At 33.4% G+C, this 19275-nt stretch overlaps 1 protein-coding gene across 3 annotated transcripts; it reads left to right on the top strand.

The window, feature by feature from the left end:
- Positions 1 to 9592: 9592 nt before the first annotated feature.
- On the top strand, positions 9593 to 17584 carry LOC101265655 (uncharacterized). 3 transcript variants are annotated; one of them, XR_002028247.3, is made up of 3 exons: positions 9593 to 10416; positions 17129 to 17195; positions 17281 to 17584. XR_002028247.3 is itself a non-coding variant. In XM_004242866.5 (2 exons), the coding sequence occupies exon 1, from the start codon at positions 9709 to 9711 to the stop codon at positions 10405 to 10407; it is 699 nt and encodes a 232-aa protein (XP_004242914.1). In that variant the 5' UTR covers positions 9593 to 9708; the 3' UTR covers positions 10408 to 10416; positions 17129 to 17584. The 3 variants fall into 3 exon arrangements, 1 of the variants encoding a protein (XP_004242914.1); XR_742270.4 differs by having other exon boundaries at positions 17273 to 17584; XM_004242866.5 differs by having other exon boundaries at positions 17129 to 17584.
- The last annotated feature ends 1691 nt before the right edge of the window (positions 17585 to 19275 follow it).

Here is a 19275-nt window from a genome sequence, read left to right as displayed (position 1 = left end):
ATTTTGTGACCAAATCATATTTAAGAAGACGTTGCATCCTTGAGCTTATCCTGATATATTGTTTTCATGTCCATTGCATATATTGAGTTCAACCAATACATTCTTGACAATCACTTAGTTTGACCTCGTCAGTGTAGATAAATTGCTCATTCGACTTGTTTGTAGCAATAATCAAGTGACAAAGACTTTCATGTCTTGTAGGTTAATATAAATACAACCATATTCTACATGAAAGACAAATATCACTCTTTAGATCAAACTTCATATAAATCATATGGGTTCCTATAGTTTCATTACCAATAAATCTGGAGAAGATTAGTTAGATAAATAAATTCATGTCAATATTTGATTCTCTCTAATATTTTCACCGATAGAGTGATGTAATATTTTACATGCACATTAATAAAATTATCATACCATGAATTATAATAGCAGGATACATAAATGCATTAATTGCACTATGTCATGATACTTTCTAACCATTTTAATGAGATTATAATTGATTTTTATGTTAAGCGATCTCACATCCATTGGGGTACCATCCAATGGAATCTCTTTGAAACCTTTTAAATCCTTCAAGAATTTTCATATAATATTTACTGTCTAGCTATACATGAGAATCACTCATCATGCGTATTCAAGGTTTTCATATATTGTTAGACTAATATAAACCTCGTTGTATCCACCTTTGGAGAATACATCTCTTTACGATAATGTCGGTACTTTTGTAAAGAAAATCTTTATTTTTTCATGCACAAGTCGTACTTTATATTTTACGATTTACCTATAACACAATTAATTCATTTGTACCCCGCTGACATTATATCTTGGTATATGAACTATAGGTTCAATGCATCAATAAATATACTTGAATTACGTACTTTGTTTAGCCAATCATTTATCTATCAATTCTATTTGACAGATTTAATATCAAGATCCTTGTCACCATTTATTATTTTGAGCGCTACATTTTGTTGAAGATATCTTCGACGTTGTTTGATATCGATTCTAATGTGACATAACTTATCAAGCTATCTTTATTTTTCATCATTTTGAGGTACCTACACCTTTATCATAATTTTTAATAAAGTGTAATCTCATGATGTTACTTCTAAAGCACTTGCCAAATTATTATGACCATTAGGGGTGAGCATAAATAAAGAAAAATCGAATGAATCGAATTATTTTGATTCTTCAGTGTCGGTTCTTTATTTTTGAAACCTCAATTTTTTGGTTTGGAGTTCGATGCAAGGGTCCCGAAACTACGGTGCACTGAAGAATCGAAGTTTTATTAAATAAATTTTAAAATATTTAATTATATTGCTTAATTAATAATAGTTATACATTTTTTACTCAAAAAATTTATATGACCCGTTTAAGCTTTTTACTTTAGCTAGCCATTTGCGACAAAAAAATATTTTACTGATATAACATTATAATGACAATTAACTCTGGAACTATTGTTGTAGCAAACGTTTGTTAGCTTCTGTTCATTGCAACAACTAGCAAACGCTTGTTAGCTTCTGTTTATGTACTTTTTCATACATTGTGAGTCCTTATATAATGTCGCATATTTACCTTCTCATTATTTTTATTAAGCGCATGAAACTATTAACGCTTTATCACATTTTCACTTTATTTTTATTTACACCAAAAATTTGATTTAAAAACACCGAACTAAATCGAACCGAATCAATCTTAGTTTGGAATAAATATGGTGCACATTTTTCTAAAATCGAATATCGAAAAATCAAACCGAAGAATCGAACGTCCACTCCTAATGACCATCTTAATCATTTGCTCCTCTTCTTTTTGAAGAAGTTTTATTTTTCGAATAAACTTATCTATCATGCTTCGGACGTGCCGTAAAATATGTCCTTCAAGAATTTCTTTGGAGCATTCATAACTAGATTATAACATATGGTTCGTGAATATGTCTGACAATTGACTTCAAAAATATATTTTCAATGAGGATCATATCAATGATATTTCATTATTTATAACTTATTTTCCAGTTATTATCATCTCACCCTAATGTTAGGAAATCTAACATTCACCCAATTTTATTGGGGAACTCATCTTTGTGCATTGTTTATGATGAAGCAATTGAATAATATATTGTATATTTGAATTTGTATATGAGAATTCTTTAGTTACTGATTTTGAGCTAAATTTGATACGGAAACCTTGTTGTCTTGATATGTACAAGTATTGCTACAATTCAAATAAAACATCTCATACCAAATTTCTTTCGAAAGTTTTGTTCCAAGAACTAAACCAATGATTTAGGCAAGTGTGGCAGTGGTACCGGAACCGGCAAAACCGGACCGGTAATTACCGGAATCGGTACGGAACCGGTACTACGTGTACCGGTTTAGTTCAGGAACCGAAACCGGATCGGTCCGGAAAACTGGTAAAATAACTATTGTTCCGTCCCGTTCCGGTAGTAAACCGGTACCGGACCGGACCGGTATCCGGGACGAACCGAATTTAAAAAAAAAATTAATTGAATCTAATTTTTATTATAATTTAAATTTAAACTTTAAAGTTATAACTTTAAAGTTATAAACTTTAAAGTTTTAATTTAAAATTTTCAAAATTTTAAAGTTTCAAATTTAAATTTTCAAACTTTAAATTCAAACTTTTAAAGTTTGAAAATTTAAAATTCAAATTTTAAAGTTATAAAATTTAAATTTCAAACTCTTAAATTTTGAAATTTTTGAATTTAAACTTTAAAGTTATAAAATTTAAAATTGACTATATCAAAAATTAAATTTAATACAACAATATTAAAAAATAAATTAAGGCGAATAGCCTATATTTTTATTAATATATATTTGATATTACAATTACATTTACAAAAATGACATGCATTTTCATAAAATGACATGCATTTTCAACTTTCGTACATCCGTTATCATACATATTTACACCATCTCTAACCATCAAATTATATATATGTGCAGTACACCTAATATGATAATTATCACCATAAAAAGGACAAAGTGTAGTTTTTAAATATTGAACAGCAGAATTATTACTTGAAGCATTATCTAATGTTATACTACTTATTTTATCACATATTACATAACTTTGTAAAATATCTAAAATAGTTTGAGCAATATAACTACCGGTTTTTTGCATTGGACAACATTTGTAACCTAAAATTCTTTTTTGCATATAAAAATTTTCATCAATCCAATGTGCAGTAACAGTCAAATAATCGTTACCATTTACACTACGACCCATACCAGAAGTAATAGCTATTTTACAAGTATTATAATAAAATAAACAACGAAGATATTGAAAATGTTGTGCATGATTATCAAATACAACCTTTTTATTGTATTTCTAGCAAAACCTTTAAAATTTGGATTATATACAATTTAAATATAATGTATAAAACCGGGATTTTCAGCAAAACTAAATGGCAAACCCATAACACATATCATTTTATCTAGTTCTTCAAGATCTTTTTCTCTACTATATGAAGGTAGTAAACTAGAGCCAGAAACATTAGACGGATTTAATTGTGTTTGTACCTTTTTAGAGCCGCCTACTCCTACATTTTCAGGAAGGGGGGTACCATTTTTTTTAGCTTCCGCTACCGCTTTAGCATGCAAAAATTCATTTTTACAACAAGACATTAAATGACTACTCAAATGTCCCGTCCCGCCAGATTTGTCCACAGTTTTATGATTTAATATATGTTTACATTTATTACAAATAGCTTGTGTTTTATCTTCATTTTGTGTCATAAATTGCCAAACAACCGATTTTTTAACACGTTCTACCTTAGGCCTAGGATGTACTGGGGGAACCAGCAGGACAACGAAAGGGAGCGGGACTAGGAGTAGTAGTAGCCGTAGGTGGCTGAGTTTCATCATCATCATCACCAAAAATAGGCGTATCAGTATAATTATCAATATCATTATCATTATCATTATCACTAGGCAAATCCTCATCAAAATTACCAAAGTGACGTTGTAAATGTTCATGATAAGGATCTAATCCTGAATTAATATCAATATTAAATACCGTATCATCAACATGTATATAATCATCCGTATTTATTCTTAAGATAGTAGATTTTTTAGTTTTTGATTTAGAAGAACTACCGGTTTTTGCATTATCGGAGGATGTAAAGTTACAAACATTTCTTACACGCTCTAATGCACTTTTTTCCCCTTTCCTTTTTGAACAATATTTTTTTCGAAATCCATATTAAAAAATTAAACGTGAGAATAAATATAATAAGAAAAATGTTATGCAATTATGCAAACAATAAATCACAAATAAATAAATAATTATTTAAATATAAACGAAACGTAAAATAAAAGTTAGAACGAATGTACCGAACGTCTACTTAAAAAAAGTAGACGCTTATGACCGCCGATAGCCGAACGTGGAAAGTTGAAAATTGAATTTTGAAGCTCCAAATCTAATTTCCAAAGACCAAGTAAGGCAACACCGAAATTTAAGATATTATATATTATAGAATTAGAGATTAAAGATAGAGAGTAGAGAGTTGAGAGAGTAGAAGATGAATAGATGATATTGTGATTTAAAAGAATGAAATTTAGGGGTATTTATAAGTAAAAAAATGGGTTAAAGTGTAATTTTTAAAACTTTAGGGTATTAAAAAAGTTAGGGGTGGGGTAAGGGCTTTATTGGATGAATTTTTCTTCAACTAGCCGTTGGGGGGGCCCACTAGCCGTTACCCAACGGCTAGTAACGGCTCTATTTAAAAAAAATAATTAAATCGGACCAGACCGGACCGGTAATTACCGGAACCGGTAAAAACCGGATACTCTGTGATTCTGTCCCGGTTCCTGTCCCGGAATCGGAAAACCCAAACCCTAACAGGTACTAACCGGTACCGAACCGGACCGGAAACCGGTAGGTACCGATTCCGCTGCCACTCTTAGATTTAGGGCCCGTTTGGATGGGCTTAATAAAAGCAACTTTAAAAAAGTACTTTTGAAAGTGCTGAAACTTATTTTTAAAATAAACAATTATGCGTTTTTATAAAAGTGCTGAAGTTAAAAAAAAGTTGTTGATGTGTTTGGCAAATAAGTGCTGATAAACAACTTTTTAAATCAAAATGTCTGAAATACCCTTAAAAGTTGTTAACATAATAAAAGTTAATTAATTTATATTTTACAGCCATAAATAATTATATTTTGCTACCATTCACATATTTATTTCTCATCACAAATTATTTATAAGAGGAATATAAACTTATTATAGATTTTAAAGATATATAATTTGAATAGATTAAAGAACGATTTAAGATTTTATTTTAGTTTCATCCATAGGTAATAATAATTGTCTATCATTCACATATTTCTTTATTATCACAAATTATTTATAAGAGGAATATAAATTTTTATTTAAGTTATATGTGCAACTTATTTTACATTTTAATAATATATAATTTGAATAGATCACTTGAAAGATTTAAGATTTATTTTATTTTCATTCATTAGTAATAGTAATTGTCTATCATCCACACGTGAAAAGGGAAAAATAGAAGAAAGAGATGTTAGGGTTATGTGGGTAATTTGGAGATTGTATAAAAATATTAAGGGCAAAAAGGTAAAAATGTGGTCAACTTAAAACAGCTTATAAGCTGGGAAGAAAAAAAGCACCCTTACCTCAGTTTTTAACTTTTGGCTTAAAATAATTTTTTTTAACTTAAAATAAGTTGTTTTGAGTATTGCGAAACAACTAAATAAGTCAAAAACCAACTTTTAAGTCAGTTTGACCAACTTTTAAGCTAAGCCAAACAGGCTCTTAGCTATAATTGGAGGCATATAATTTCCTCTTAAATTACTTGGATATAAATCAACATCATCAATATAATTTATAATTTAAAATGTGCTCTTGATTTATCAATTCGAGCAAATAACCCTTGCAAAAATGAAATTGCAAGTTGATAATAATTCACATGTGACCATAACATAGATGTGTCTCAACCTTATGCATTTCACTTTTTAATACATTTCAAAATCAGGAGATATAATCTCAACCTTAGATGGTGCAATGGTAATTTTATCATGAAAACAAACAAATACAAGAGAATTATTGAAGAATTTATTATTTCTTCAATATATATAACCACATGAATTCTCATTTATTTTCGTATCATATTTAAACCGGGATGGTGTCAACCGTTCATGCCAACTAATATTTATTTCAACAAAACTTCTAGTTTATTTTGCATGTGATTTTGTCATCATGCTCATATTTAGTTACCACTAAAATCATGAAAATATGAGTAATCTTTCATGTAACTATTTATAACCCACTTTGATTGTAGTGATATGAAGATCTTAATCATATTTCGTAGTCTCAATATAATTTTTTTTATTGATTATTCCTTTGAAACTTTAAAAAAATTCTTTTGAGATTTACTACAATTTCCATACCATGAGCAATTTTATTTTCTTTGGGTAGTAGCAAATTAGCTCAAATTAGCTCACTAAAGCTAGCTCACAATTAACATTGGATTCTATCAAATACTAAAATAAATGATGATAACAAAGAAAGAGGAAGAGGAGAGGAAAAAGTAATAGAAACTTTTCTCTATATTTTGGTGTCTTATTTCATATACAATGTATGCCTTTTATAAGCCAACATTAACTTGGAAAACTAAAATTGCTATAATAACATGTGGGCCATAGGGCATACAACAAATCGATTCTTTTTCAGGCAAATTTTTGTTATTATTTTTTGTAATTGTGATAAATGTTCATTAATCAAAAGAAGATTAAGGCACTGGTATGATGCTTTGATAATATCATAATGAAAGGAGATTAAGTATTTAGCTTGGGTGCGCAACTATAGTGTACTGCTGATGAAAAGGGTAAGGTTCAATGGAGAAGAAGAAACGGGTATAAGTCAATGATTTGTACTTGTGTGTTGGCATTGGTAGAAAGGGGATTGAAAATAGTCTCAACACGAAGAAGAAGATGGGAGGGTGAGCGATATTAATTAAAAGAATTAATTTTTTCTTAAAATTCTTTTGGGATTATTCAAATAGAGTTTTAGAACAATTGAATTCAACCGCCAAGTGTTATTGTTTCATTGGTATACCTGCTATGCATTTGCGTTTGAGCGACACAATTTTATTTTTTAACTGATTATCATTTTATGTCTAATAGTTATAAACTTCTTAAGGGTAAAGTGTTCAATAGGGACTAGCCCTAGTTGAGATGTCTAAATGAAATATGCAAACAACTTTAAAGAGTTGCATGTGACTTGGCCATAAATCTATAATATTGATGATATACATCTTAATACACATTAATATACCAAACAAGATATTACTAATACACAAAATTTAAAATATTATTTTTACCAATACACTCCACTAAATAACCCCTTATACACTCTACAAAACGCGACTCTAACACCAAATATAGTGTTTTACTAATGCATAGTAATTACATATATATTGAACCAAACAAGATATTAGATATTAGACAAAGCTAATAAATATATAATATAAATTAGTTTTTTCCAATGCATTTTTGCCAAAATTTTAAATCATAATTCTAGACTTATTTGATTTGTTTATCTTTAATAAATAAAAAGATACTTACAAACATTTTATTTGTTTTATCAAAAAAATAAGAGAAAATACATAAAATCTCTCCTGAACATGGCGGAAAAAGTCACTATAGCACTATAAATTTACGAGTAATTATTTACCCCCTAATCTCTTTTCAAGTGAATTAAAATACACCCTAATATTATAATACCAGTCTCACAATGGCAAGTGCATTCTACACGTGTCATGTCATTGATACGTCAGCACCACATCAGCGTCACATCATTGCAACATCAGCATCACATTAAGAATATTTAAATTTTGATTTTTAATTCTTTTTTGTTTCTTTTTATTTTTTATTCACAATTTTAGAAATTAAAAAAAAATAAAAAAAATAAGAATTAATCCATGATTATAACAAAAATAATCACAAAAAAATCAATAGAAAGAGATTCAAAATTTCAAAACCATTCTCACAAGAACACTCAATTTTTAAGACACAAAATTAAAACAAATAAATAATAACAACTAAAAATTTAATTTTTAAATGAAAAAATTGTAGAGTTTCATTGAAAATAGCTTCAAGTTTATCATATTCAAACTTTGCCATAAAGACTATTTTTAATTTGAAGCAAGAACAAATTGATGACTTTTCTATTTTTCCTTGTTCATCATATTTTTTGGATTTATTGATATAAATTAAAAGAAATGAGGATGGAATGGGGCGTTTTGAAGAAGGAGAAAAAATATGAAAAATCCAACAAAGAAAAAGAAAAGAAAAGTGTAAAGTACCGAGAATCGAAGAGAAATAAAGAGAGTATGGGTGGGGGTTCGTTTGGGGGGTGGGGGGTGGGGAGGGAGGATCGAAGAAGAAGAAAGGGTAGTGTAGGTGGTGGTTGAGGGTGGGAGGGGTGAATTGGATGTGAGGAAGATGAAGGGACGGGATGGCGAGGGTGGGGCTGATGGTACTAAAGATTGGATCGGTAGGGTACAAAGAAGATGAAAAAAATTATTGGATAAATGAAAATAATTGGGGTTCATTATTTTTTTTTCTTTTAGTTTTTGATTTTTATGTGCCTTATTTTTTTGGACTTCTCGTGTCAGCAATTTGAGTGTAATAAAGAGTGAGGTAAATAATTATTTTAAAGTTAAAGTGGTAAAGTGAGTTTTGCTATAAGTTAAGAGCCTATTTGGCTCAGCTTAAAAGTTGGTCAAACTGACTTAAAAGCTGGTTTTTGACTTATTTAACTGTTTGGCAATACTCAAAATAACTTATTTTAAGTTAAAAAAAACTTATTTTAAGCCAAAAGTTAAAAGCCGGGGTAGGGGTGTTTTTTTTTTAGCTTATAAGCTGTTTTAAGTTGACCACATTTTTATCTTTTTGCCCTTAATATTTTTATACAATCACCAAATTACCCATATAACTCTAACATCTCTTTCTTCCATTTTCTCCTTTTCACGTTTGGCATAACAACTTCAGCACTTTCATCCAAACGCATAACTGCTTATTTTAAAAATAAGTTGCAGCAGTTTCAAAAGTACTTTTTTAAATCTGCTTTTATTAAGGGCCCGTTTGGATGGGCTTAATAAAAGCAGCTTTAAAAAAGTACTTTTAAAAGTGCTGAAACTTATTTTAAAAATAAGCAGTTATGTGTTTGGATAAAAGTGCTGAAGTTGTTATGTCAAACGTGAAAAGGGATAAATGGAAAAAAGAAATGTTAGGGTTATATGGGTAATTTGGAGATTGTATAAAAATATTAAGCACAAAAAGATAAAAATGTGGTCAACTTAAAACAGCTTATAAGCTAAAAATAAAAAAACACCCCTACCCCAGCTTTTAACTTTTGGCTTAAAATAATTTTTTTTTTAACTTAAAATAAGTTGTTTTGAGTATTGCCAAACAGCTAAATAAGTCAAAAACCAGTTTTTAAGTCAGTTTGACCAGCTTTTAAGCTGAGCCAAACAGGCTCTGAGCCCATCCAAACAGGCCCTAAAATATTTTTATGTATTTTCCCAAAAAATAATAAAATTATTTAAAAATTACTATTTGGACTCATCAGAAACCTACAAACAGGCTGAGACGAGTTCGAGTACACAATCCCTTCTTTGTAGAAAAAACCCCTCCTACTCCACTCCTCACTCTGCAAGGAACAATGGCGGACCGTGATCGAACTCGAGACAGAGACCGAGACCGAGACCGAGACCGCGAACGTGAACGGGATCGTGAGCGTGACCGAGAAAGGGACAAGGATAGAGACAGAGATCGGAAACGAGACCGGGAAGACCGTGATCGGAGAGACCGTGAACATTCTTATACCCCTGATCATACCAGAACTACTCGGCATACTCGCTCCCGTACTCGTTCCCCTTCCACCGACCGTCACCGCCACCGCCACCGTTCTACCTCGCGTTCCCGTTCTCCTACTGACCGTCGCCACCGTCACCACCGCCGCAGGAGTCCCTCAGCTGAAAGTCCTCCAAGAAAAAGGCATAAAGATGATGGTGAACGGGATAAGGAAAGGGATAGGGACAGGGACAGACGCAGAGAAGTTTCGGATTTTGTGGATGGGATAGCCAAAGAACAACAGAAACAGAAGAAAAAGAACAAGGACAAGGAGAATGTGAGTGGGAGTGGGGGTGTTGGTGAAGGAGGAGAAGAGATGATGGATGAAGATGAGATTGAGATGATGAAGAAATTTGGGATACCAGTAGGGTTTGATTCTACAAAAGGAAAACCAGTGGCAGGAAATGATGTAGGTGCTGTAAGAAAAGTCACCAAACGCCAGCCTCGACAGTACATGAATAGGCGTGGTGGGTTCAATAGGCCCTTGCCTGCTGAGTGCAACCGCTGAGCTTTCCAGGTTAGGGTTCTAATTTTCTCTATAAATCCAAGAGCTTAGGACATTTATTTTGGGTTTAATTGTGGAATATTGAGTATTAGAAAGTTGATTGTATGCATAACCTAGTAAATTGAATAGAATTATGATGTTTGTTGGCAGATAAAAGGTAGTGAGCTTGTAATTTATTTGACTAGGGAGAAATATATCAGCAAAGTATGCTGTTTTGGATTTGTGTGAAGATTTATGAAGAAAAAGGCAGACAGTGCAATACAGTAAAAAAACCCTACTGTAGTAGTAAGTTGTGTTTATCGTTTGAAGTTTTGAGTGCATAACATGTGCATCTTTAAACTTATATGCGTCTAATTAGGCGTCAAACAAAGTGTTTTGACTCAGGGGACTGGTTGTGGAGGCTGCTGTTTTCAAGCTTTAATTCTGCTACCCCTTCTAATTGCTTAGAAAGAATTGTGTCTGGGAAGCACTTACTTGGTGATTTTGGTGGTATACTTTGAATAGTGTGCAAGAGGTATGATAATAATGGGAACACCATTTGTGCATCACCAAAATTTAGAGTGCAAAGGAACAATGATGCTCTGTCGATGTAGACTTATCATATTGTGACACAAGTTATGGATCAATAGTCAAGATTCTCAGGTTCACCCTTAATATTTGAACTAAATTTTAAAAGTAGTCAGTGCTTGTGAGCTAAGTTTCTGAGAGTTATGTGCAAGTGTCCGATGAATGTGTGGATCTAGAGTTCTGATGCTCTGTGATCTATATTCTAATATTCGGGATATGGATCCACTTGTGGATAAGCTTGCAGGGATTCGGCTTAAAATAATTCAAATATCTAAAAATAAAGTTATAAACCCTAAATTATAAAATATTATGTGGAGAACTTGAGGAGAAATATTGATCAAGAGGAGAATCTTGATAGGGGATAAAAGGAAAGGGATTGAATATAGAAATTTATTTATATGATGTATTTCATTTTTCTTCAATTTCAACTTAGTTTTTGTTTTGCTTATAGAAGTCGTTGGATTTATCCAGAAAATATCTTTCCCGAATTCGGTCAAAGTACCCAAACTAGTTGACCAGATCAGGTGCAGAAACTGCACCCACACCCACATGTCGACACGGGTGCGGTACTGAAAATGAAGAGTCTGAGCAAATTAGCTTGTGAGTCCGTCATTGAATGTGCTTTTCCTGGTAACATATTAACCCAGTCTAGGTTTTTGCTCCGAATTCTCCTAATGGTTATCTTTGTCTTACCTGAAGAGGTTGGTTGAAATTAATAATGGCTTAGTGCAATGATCCAGACTTTGTGGTGTAGTATTTATTGTTTACTGATAGATACTTATAGCCTGTTTGGCTAAACTTATTTCCCCCCAGAAGTGTTTATTTTGAAGTGTAAGGTGTTTGGCCAAGCTTTCAGGAGAAAATAAAAGTGCTTCTGGAAAGTGGCAGAGCTGTATTTCAGAAGCTAAAAGAAATAGCTTTCCCCAAAAGTACTTTTTTGAAAACCACTTTGAGCAAAACAGACTTAGAGCCCGTTTGGCTTGGCTTAGAAGTTGGTCATACCTACTTTTAAGTCAGTTTTTTGACTTCTGGAAGTGTTGACAAATATTAAAAAATAAGTCAAAAAATGACTTAAAATAAGTTATAAAGTGTTTGCAAGGTAAAAAATGACTTGTAATAAGTAAAAAATGACTAAAAACAAGCCAGAAACCAAAAGTAGGTCTCCCCTACTTTTTATTTTTTGACTTAAAAGTCAGTAAAAGCTGCTTTTTTAAAGCCAATCCAAACGGGCTCTTCGAACTTAGAAGCACTTTTTAGAAAACGTGGTCAAACATTAATTACTGCTCAGAAGGGATTTTTGAATTTATTGGTCAAACACAAACTGTTCCTGACCAGAAGTATTTTTTTGAAAAGCACTTTTTAATATGACTTGATTTTAGAAGCTTGACCAAACAAGCTAGTAGAAGTTAAGGTAAGTGAAACATTCTATAATCTACACTTTTTGCAAAAAAAATGAACAAAAAAAAAACAATAACATACTTATTCATAAAAAAAGAAAAAGACAACTACACGTTAGTACTAAACGAGTTTGAGTCGTCTATATAAATCCTCACTAACCATAATTCTAGATTTAGAGCCTGTCTGGATTGACTTTTAGCTTTTGACTTAAAAGCCAAAAGCCATAAGTTTTGAGAATTGATCGGAGAAAAATTGGGTCTTTCATCATCTGTAGTTGTTATTGCATCAACGAATTCCCCACTCTCAGCCTAGTTTGTAGATTCTACTAATAAAGCCTCTTGCTCCTCTGTTCCTGTGACTGGCTCTCCAATGATGCGGTCAAAAAATTCACCCTCAGGTAAATTTGCTTCGAGTTCAATCACCATAGGGTCGAGTTTGATATGTACTGCCTCTTTTGTCTGATGAAGCTCCAGGTTTGGTCTTCCTTAAGAAGATAAGGAGCTTCATTAAGTGGAGTCTGGCCTCCCTCAACTGAAAACACTTCTCTTTTAGACAGTTCTTTTCTCCCCAAAACCGGCCCGATTTCATTTAAATTAAAACTCTCTTGTGCGCACGTGATCCGGGATGCACACTGGCTGTTCTTTTGAATACAGAGCTCAGGTGCCTATTGCTATCTCTGCCAGCAAATAGATCTCTGTTTCTTCCTCTGTTATCCTCTAATACCCAGTGGTCCTTACCGCTAGACTTCTTTCTTTGTCCGGTTATTACTAATGTCTGAGTTTCTGGCCAGATCGGAATAGAAAAGGTGAGTCCTTTCTCCAATAACTTGATCTCTCTCGGAATGTTCACCCCATCGCCTTTGATTCTCAACCTTGCCAGTCTCTTTTTTTTTGTGAAACTGGTAAGGTTGAATTCTTCAGCATTAAGGCTATGCTGGCTACCTCCAAAAAGGGATAATTACAGATTTCCCATGAAATCTATGATCTGGTCTATATCATCTATACAGAGCTGTTTACACCAAAAAAGTAGAGGTCCTATACAATTCCATTTAACTTTGTGGATGAAATTAGATCTATCTTGAAAACATCTTCCATTTCTTTCCAGACTGACCACCATACACATGATGGTATTAGCTTCCACCATCTCTTTTGACTCTTACTGTCTCCCTCCTAATCCAGCAGCTCAACAGATCTGATGTATGTTCTTGCATTGTCCAGCTCATGCTTGTGATGTTGAGAAACAAGTACCAAATTTGAGCAGTATACTTGCAATGAAGAGATGGTTATTTGTTTCCCCTGTCAAGTTGCACAAGAACACCTAGGGACCAGTTGTCTGCCTTCCTTTTGTGGAACTTGTTCTGTTAAACATGCTCTCTTTATCACTAAACAGGTTAAACACTTCACATTTGTAGGAATGTCACTCTTCCAAAAGTAGTTCCACTTATATTTTGGGGTCCCTGTCATCCCCAATAGTCCTCTTTTGTAGGGATTGTTGACTGAGAAGACTCTCTCTCAACCTTGCCATCTCAGGTGATTCTTAAGAGATCTTTCTTCTACCGTTTCTATCTATCCACCAGATTGGTCACCAATGGCTTTGAAAGCATTCTCCGTCCATAAATGCAAAGGAAGGCCCACAGCTCTTATCCAGGTAGAACTTTTGCGCTGAGTGAGTGCAGCATTGCCCTGTTGGTGTCCACCATTGAAGATGGAGTTCCAACTGTTTCTGCGTCCAGTCTCTGCGAAGGACATGTTCTGCGAAGGACATGTTCAGCATGTGTTTGTTGGGAAATTCAAAAAGGAGCTTCCATCCATCTCGTAAATGTTGATCCCAAATGCTTTCTTCCGTGAACTAATGACCCATCTTCTGATGTCTGAAAGAGTGGGTGCCTCCTCCTCATCTACATCAAACCTTCCAACCAAACATCTGCCCAATAAACCTTGTTGTAGCTCTGTGTCGATCACTGAGGTGGACGTCTTTCCCCTGTCATGACTGATTTCTGACTCAGATGCTACCTTTGCTTGCCATTTAGTGGTTCTGACAGTAGGCTTAGAGAATATTCGGGTCTGTCAATCTAGGTCTAATTGTAGTAGGTGCTTCCCTTTGGTTTTTAATGTTGTCTATCTTCAATGCAATATCACCCCATTCCCTATTTAATGCAAGTTCTGAAATTATAATAACTGATCTATTCCTTCCTTGTACTGTTAAAATGCTTATAAATCTCCCGTACTTATTTTGATTCCTGTAGCAATAAAAATCTGCAAACTTGTCCACCTTCTTGTATGCTTTCTGGAGTCCCTCAAAGATTCTTGCAGAATGAAGATTAACCATTCCATGGTTTTCTTGTTGAATGTATTTCTAAGCATCAAATTCCGGCTTCTCTCCACCCATTCAAACCAGGTTTCTATTCTGGTAGTCAATCTTGTTATATCAGATGACTTAAAGCCAACTGCAAAATAAATTCTATTTCCCCCATATTGTCCTGTAGGACCTAATCAAACAGATGTTTCAGTGATCACAGAGGCTGATTATTGTTGGCTAACGAAAAAGAGGTGAAAATCCGTTGGACGTCTAGTAGGGGAAAGGTGTATTCTACAGCCCTAGAAAGTAGGAAAGAGAAAGTTCTCGAAAAACATGCCTGGGAGCATTTTTGAACAACTATTCATTACTAACATCACTTGGTTGTTTTCCTTCCATGGCAAATTATAGGCTGATTTACTGAAAAGGTTCTTGTGCCAGTCCCTTTCCAGGTCAAAATAGCCTATTTGGCCAAGCTTCTCCAAGGCCGAAAGTGCTTTGTGCTTCTTTTTTTTTTTTTCAGAAAACAGAAGGGGTTCTTTCTGTCCATAGAACCTTTTCCTTATGCTAGTACTTTTTACGCTCACGTTTCACCAAAAGTACTCTTTTGAATTTTAAGTAGGGAAAAGGGCCAAAAATGCCCTCAATCATGGGAAATAGAGCAAAATTGCCCTTAGTTGTCTAGTAACCCTTATGGATTGCTGATTATCTCTGCATCCTGTCCGCGTATATCATTGAAGATAGTTGCATTCCCCTCCTATGAGTATCCTATGTCAATAGATTCCTTAACCATCAGCCATCTAAAACATGCCACTTATGTGGTATCTTGACTTTCCAGATGTATTTCCAGGGGCACAATGTGAGTGGGGAGTGCCTCATTCTGATCTTTATAGGCTGACTTGACTGTGTAAATGCCACTGCTATGCTTTGGCCATTCTTAGGTGTCTGCACCCTCCTGTAGGCCATTTCTCTGCTCCATAGTTTTGAAGAATTTTCTCCTAATCGTGCAATCTTATCCTGAATGTCGGGTCTAGCCTTTGTGTGAACCAAACTACCTGTAAAGTTCCCTCTTTTGCATACTTGTGCCAAATAAATCAGGGAATAACTGCTTCATCTTACATTTCTCCAGCCAAAATCCTCCCAGAACAAAGTTCTCTTTCCATCCTTCACATTATATCTCAGTTCTTTACCATTTTCTGATAGATTTCCATACGCTGACACCATGCTTGTTCTTCTCTAGTGAACCTCCATAGCCACTTCATTAAGAAACAATTTTTTTTGTTTCTTCAGGTTCCTCATACTCAGACCCCATCCCATCTCTTTGGCTGATGATCACCTTTATCCATCTGACCAGATGGGAATCCTTCTTTTCTTAATGCATCCAGTCTCTTCTCCACACTTTTAGGCAAAGGAAAAAGAGACATCGTAGGCAGGAAGAGCATCTAGGACAGAGCTGATTCGGGTCACCCTTCCTCCCAAGGATTGATACCATGATTTCCACCTTGTCAATTTTTTGTCACACCTTTCTAAAGTTCCAGTCTGAGTTTCTTTGTGTTTTCTCCTTGCTCTTAATGGCATTCCAAGTTTAGTAGTAATACTTCCAATTTCTTCTCCAAGAATCTCTGCTTTCTGCTGCAATCTGTTTACATTATTTACTGGATAAATTTGGCTCTTTCTCCAATTGATTGATTAAGCATCAAGGACAGTTTGTATTTTGGGAAATAAGGTGATACTTCGATATATTGGTATCATCACTATTCCTTTTAACCCTGTAGAATGTTGGATTATTGCTGGCAATTCTTCTTTTCTTAAACACTTCTACTGGCTCTTGTAAAGCAGTCTTTCTACTGTTCTCACCCAATCAAAAGTTTGGAGAATGGTGCTCTGTCTTGTTCAGTTTATGTGATGCACTTCTCTTTTTAGTCTGTCGTAGAAATAATGAATATATTTCGAAATCTAGAAATAGTTTAACTTTAAGCTTCCCATTTTACTTAATGAGATGATTTATAGCCATGAAAATATCTGACTTGTTTTAGACGATAAGTTTTAGGTCCCTTTCTTAAAACTCCATGCCAGTCAAACATCACCACATAAAATAAGATGGAGTATTTCTAAAGGAAATTTAGTTACCCAGCTCATTTTGTAGTTTTTTTCGTGTTAGAAGGTAGTGTGATGTAATCAAGGGTGGAAAGTGATGAAGCTCATAGTTAAATGCCTTTGCTTTCATGGGGAAGGTTCTGTGGCTGGATAGATTGTGATGAGTGTTGCTTACATGTGGTCTGATATTGGAAGTTTGTTGTTCAAAATTGCATGTCTCCTGAGTCCTGAATTTGGAATGAGCATTTTCGATATGTAGGGTTATTTGTTGGAACAACTATTCGACAATGTTTCTGCATTTACATGTTAAGGTTTTGCTACTTGGGACAAGTAATGACTTTTAATGCGATTCTTGGTCTATCTGCAGGTGGAAATGCAGTTTCTGCCAGGCTTCTTATATGAGTCTGTCCCTTTGTCCAAGTAATGGAGACAATGTAAGATATTTTTAATTGTCTGTCTAGGTTGTAATGTGCTATATTCTCAGAACTCCATGATAATAGTACTCCAATAGTTTCACAGTTTGCTGCAGACTGCAGACGCAGTAACAGATGCACCATTAATTCAGGGTCCTGCCAAATGGTTAGCTGGTTAATCAAGTGCCCCTCCCTCCCTTTAAAGCAGCCATTCTTGAACACCATATGTTATCTCATTGAGGTTACTGATGTGAACATGCATTTGGTTCTCAGATCTCTCCTCAAAAAGGCATGTCTTCATAAATCAGCTTACATTTGGATTTGGCTATACTGTTGCTCGCTATGCGCACTCAAGTCTTGTATTGATCACTTTCTGATACCTTTTATGATATTTGTCCCCTTGGTTTAAATGGTGTGGAATCTGTCAATTTGATTCTTTATGTTACAGAGTCGTACCCAGTTTGGGGTGGAAATTTTTTTAACTCAGGTGGGGTAATGTGCATGATTTCTGATTGTTCACTTCAGTGTGGAACTAGTTATAAATTGTAATGGAAAATGAGGTTTTTACAGAGTAGCAAGTCTTGACAGAGAACGGAAGTGTTTTTGAGAAAAAGGGTTCGTAACACATGTGGTTTTTTCTCCAAAACCTTTTTCTTTGGGGTTGGGGTGGTGGTTATTTGATGACTTGAAGAAGTGATCAACATGACCAGTTGTGTAGATGGCTAGTTTTGATCTAAGGTTTAAAAAAACTTCTTTGTTTTAGTTTGAACCTTATCCTCTTTTTGTTCATATGATTGATTTGGCCTCTTTTTGGAAACTGTTATTTGTTCGGTGTTGATTTATAAAGTAATAGAGATTACATCATCTATGAAGCCACAAAGGAGCTACTTTTACTTTTTCTCTGGTGTCCTTGGTGATAGAAAACTAAGTAAATAGGACAACTAATATCTCTTAAGATAGGGTTAGAGTGGAACCTAAACCTTGATTTCTTGTCAGGTGCCTCACTATCGTCCAAAAATAAGTGTAAAATGAGTGAACTTCTTGGATGTAATTGCAAGTGTCTTTCTAGCCAGTCAAGATTAACTGATTAAACGAGCACTAAACAGTTCAGGGAATCCTTGTACATACTTTCATTGCCGTTCACCATCTTCTCATTTTCCAAAATGATGAGGTTCCTCGTTTTGTTTTGGGTGTTTTGTTCGTTGAATGCTAATGAACAAAACTCATTTGATACAAAGCTGGGATTAATAATGTAAGGATTAGTAGTACAGACTTTATTTATATCAATTGTTGGTTCATTGTTTTCCGTGAATTATAACACTTTAAAAATCTTCTTTTTATACTTTCAATTATACCCTTACATTATTATGTAATCGGGTCAAGGTAGATAATTGAATGACTATTATTTTTTTATGACATTCTAACTTAGCTATAAGAATATTTTTTTTTGTTGTTATGTTTGCTATTTTTCTGCTTGAATTATTTGAGGATAATTGTATCTTTAATAAATTGATCACTGACAAAATGACCTTTTTTTTAATGAAAAGATAAACCATCTACCTGTAAAATAAAAGAGATGGTTAGCAATGATAAAATTAAATAAAGCATCTACATTAACACGTTAAAATTGCAATTATAGTTTTAATATGTATATAATTTTTTAAATTGTTTAAAATACAAATAATTAGAAAATCACATAAATATACATACAATAATTGCAAACGTCATGTAGTGATATATTAACCTTTTTAACTAGTAAATGTTAAATAACTCACATTTCAAATTTGTATTGGTTTTGTTTTGTAACAGACAACTCTCTCTAAATAATTTGTTAGCTAATTTTATTGAAATAAATTTACTAGTACAATTATAAAAATAAAAAAAATAAACAAAATAAGTAAAATGATTTGAATATTTTTGTATGATCCCATGGTATTATTAATACCTCCAAATGAAAGGTAATAGTAATACATTCTATAATACCATGTAGGAGATTTTTTTTGCCAAACACATCCTTTAACTATACCCTACACTTAAACTACATCATTAGATTATCATTTCTAGCAGAAAATACTTTTTAATTATACCCCGAACTTAAACT

Source organism: Solanum lycopersicum, chromosome 7, assembly GCF_036512215.1.
Source record: "Solanum lycopersicum chromosome 7, SLM_r2.1".
Lineage (NCBI taxonomy): Eukaryota > Viridiplantae > Streptophyta > Magnoliopsida > Solanales > Solanaceae > Solanum > Solanum lycopersicum.
Note: the sequence above shows the minus strand (reverse complement) of the source record. Positions and strands in the feature narration are given on the sequence as shown.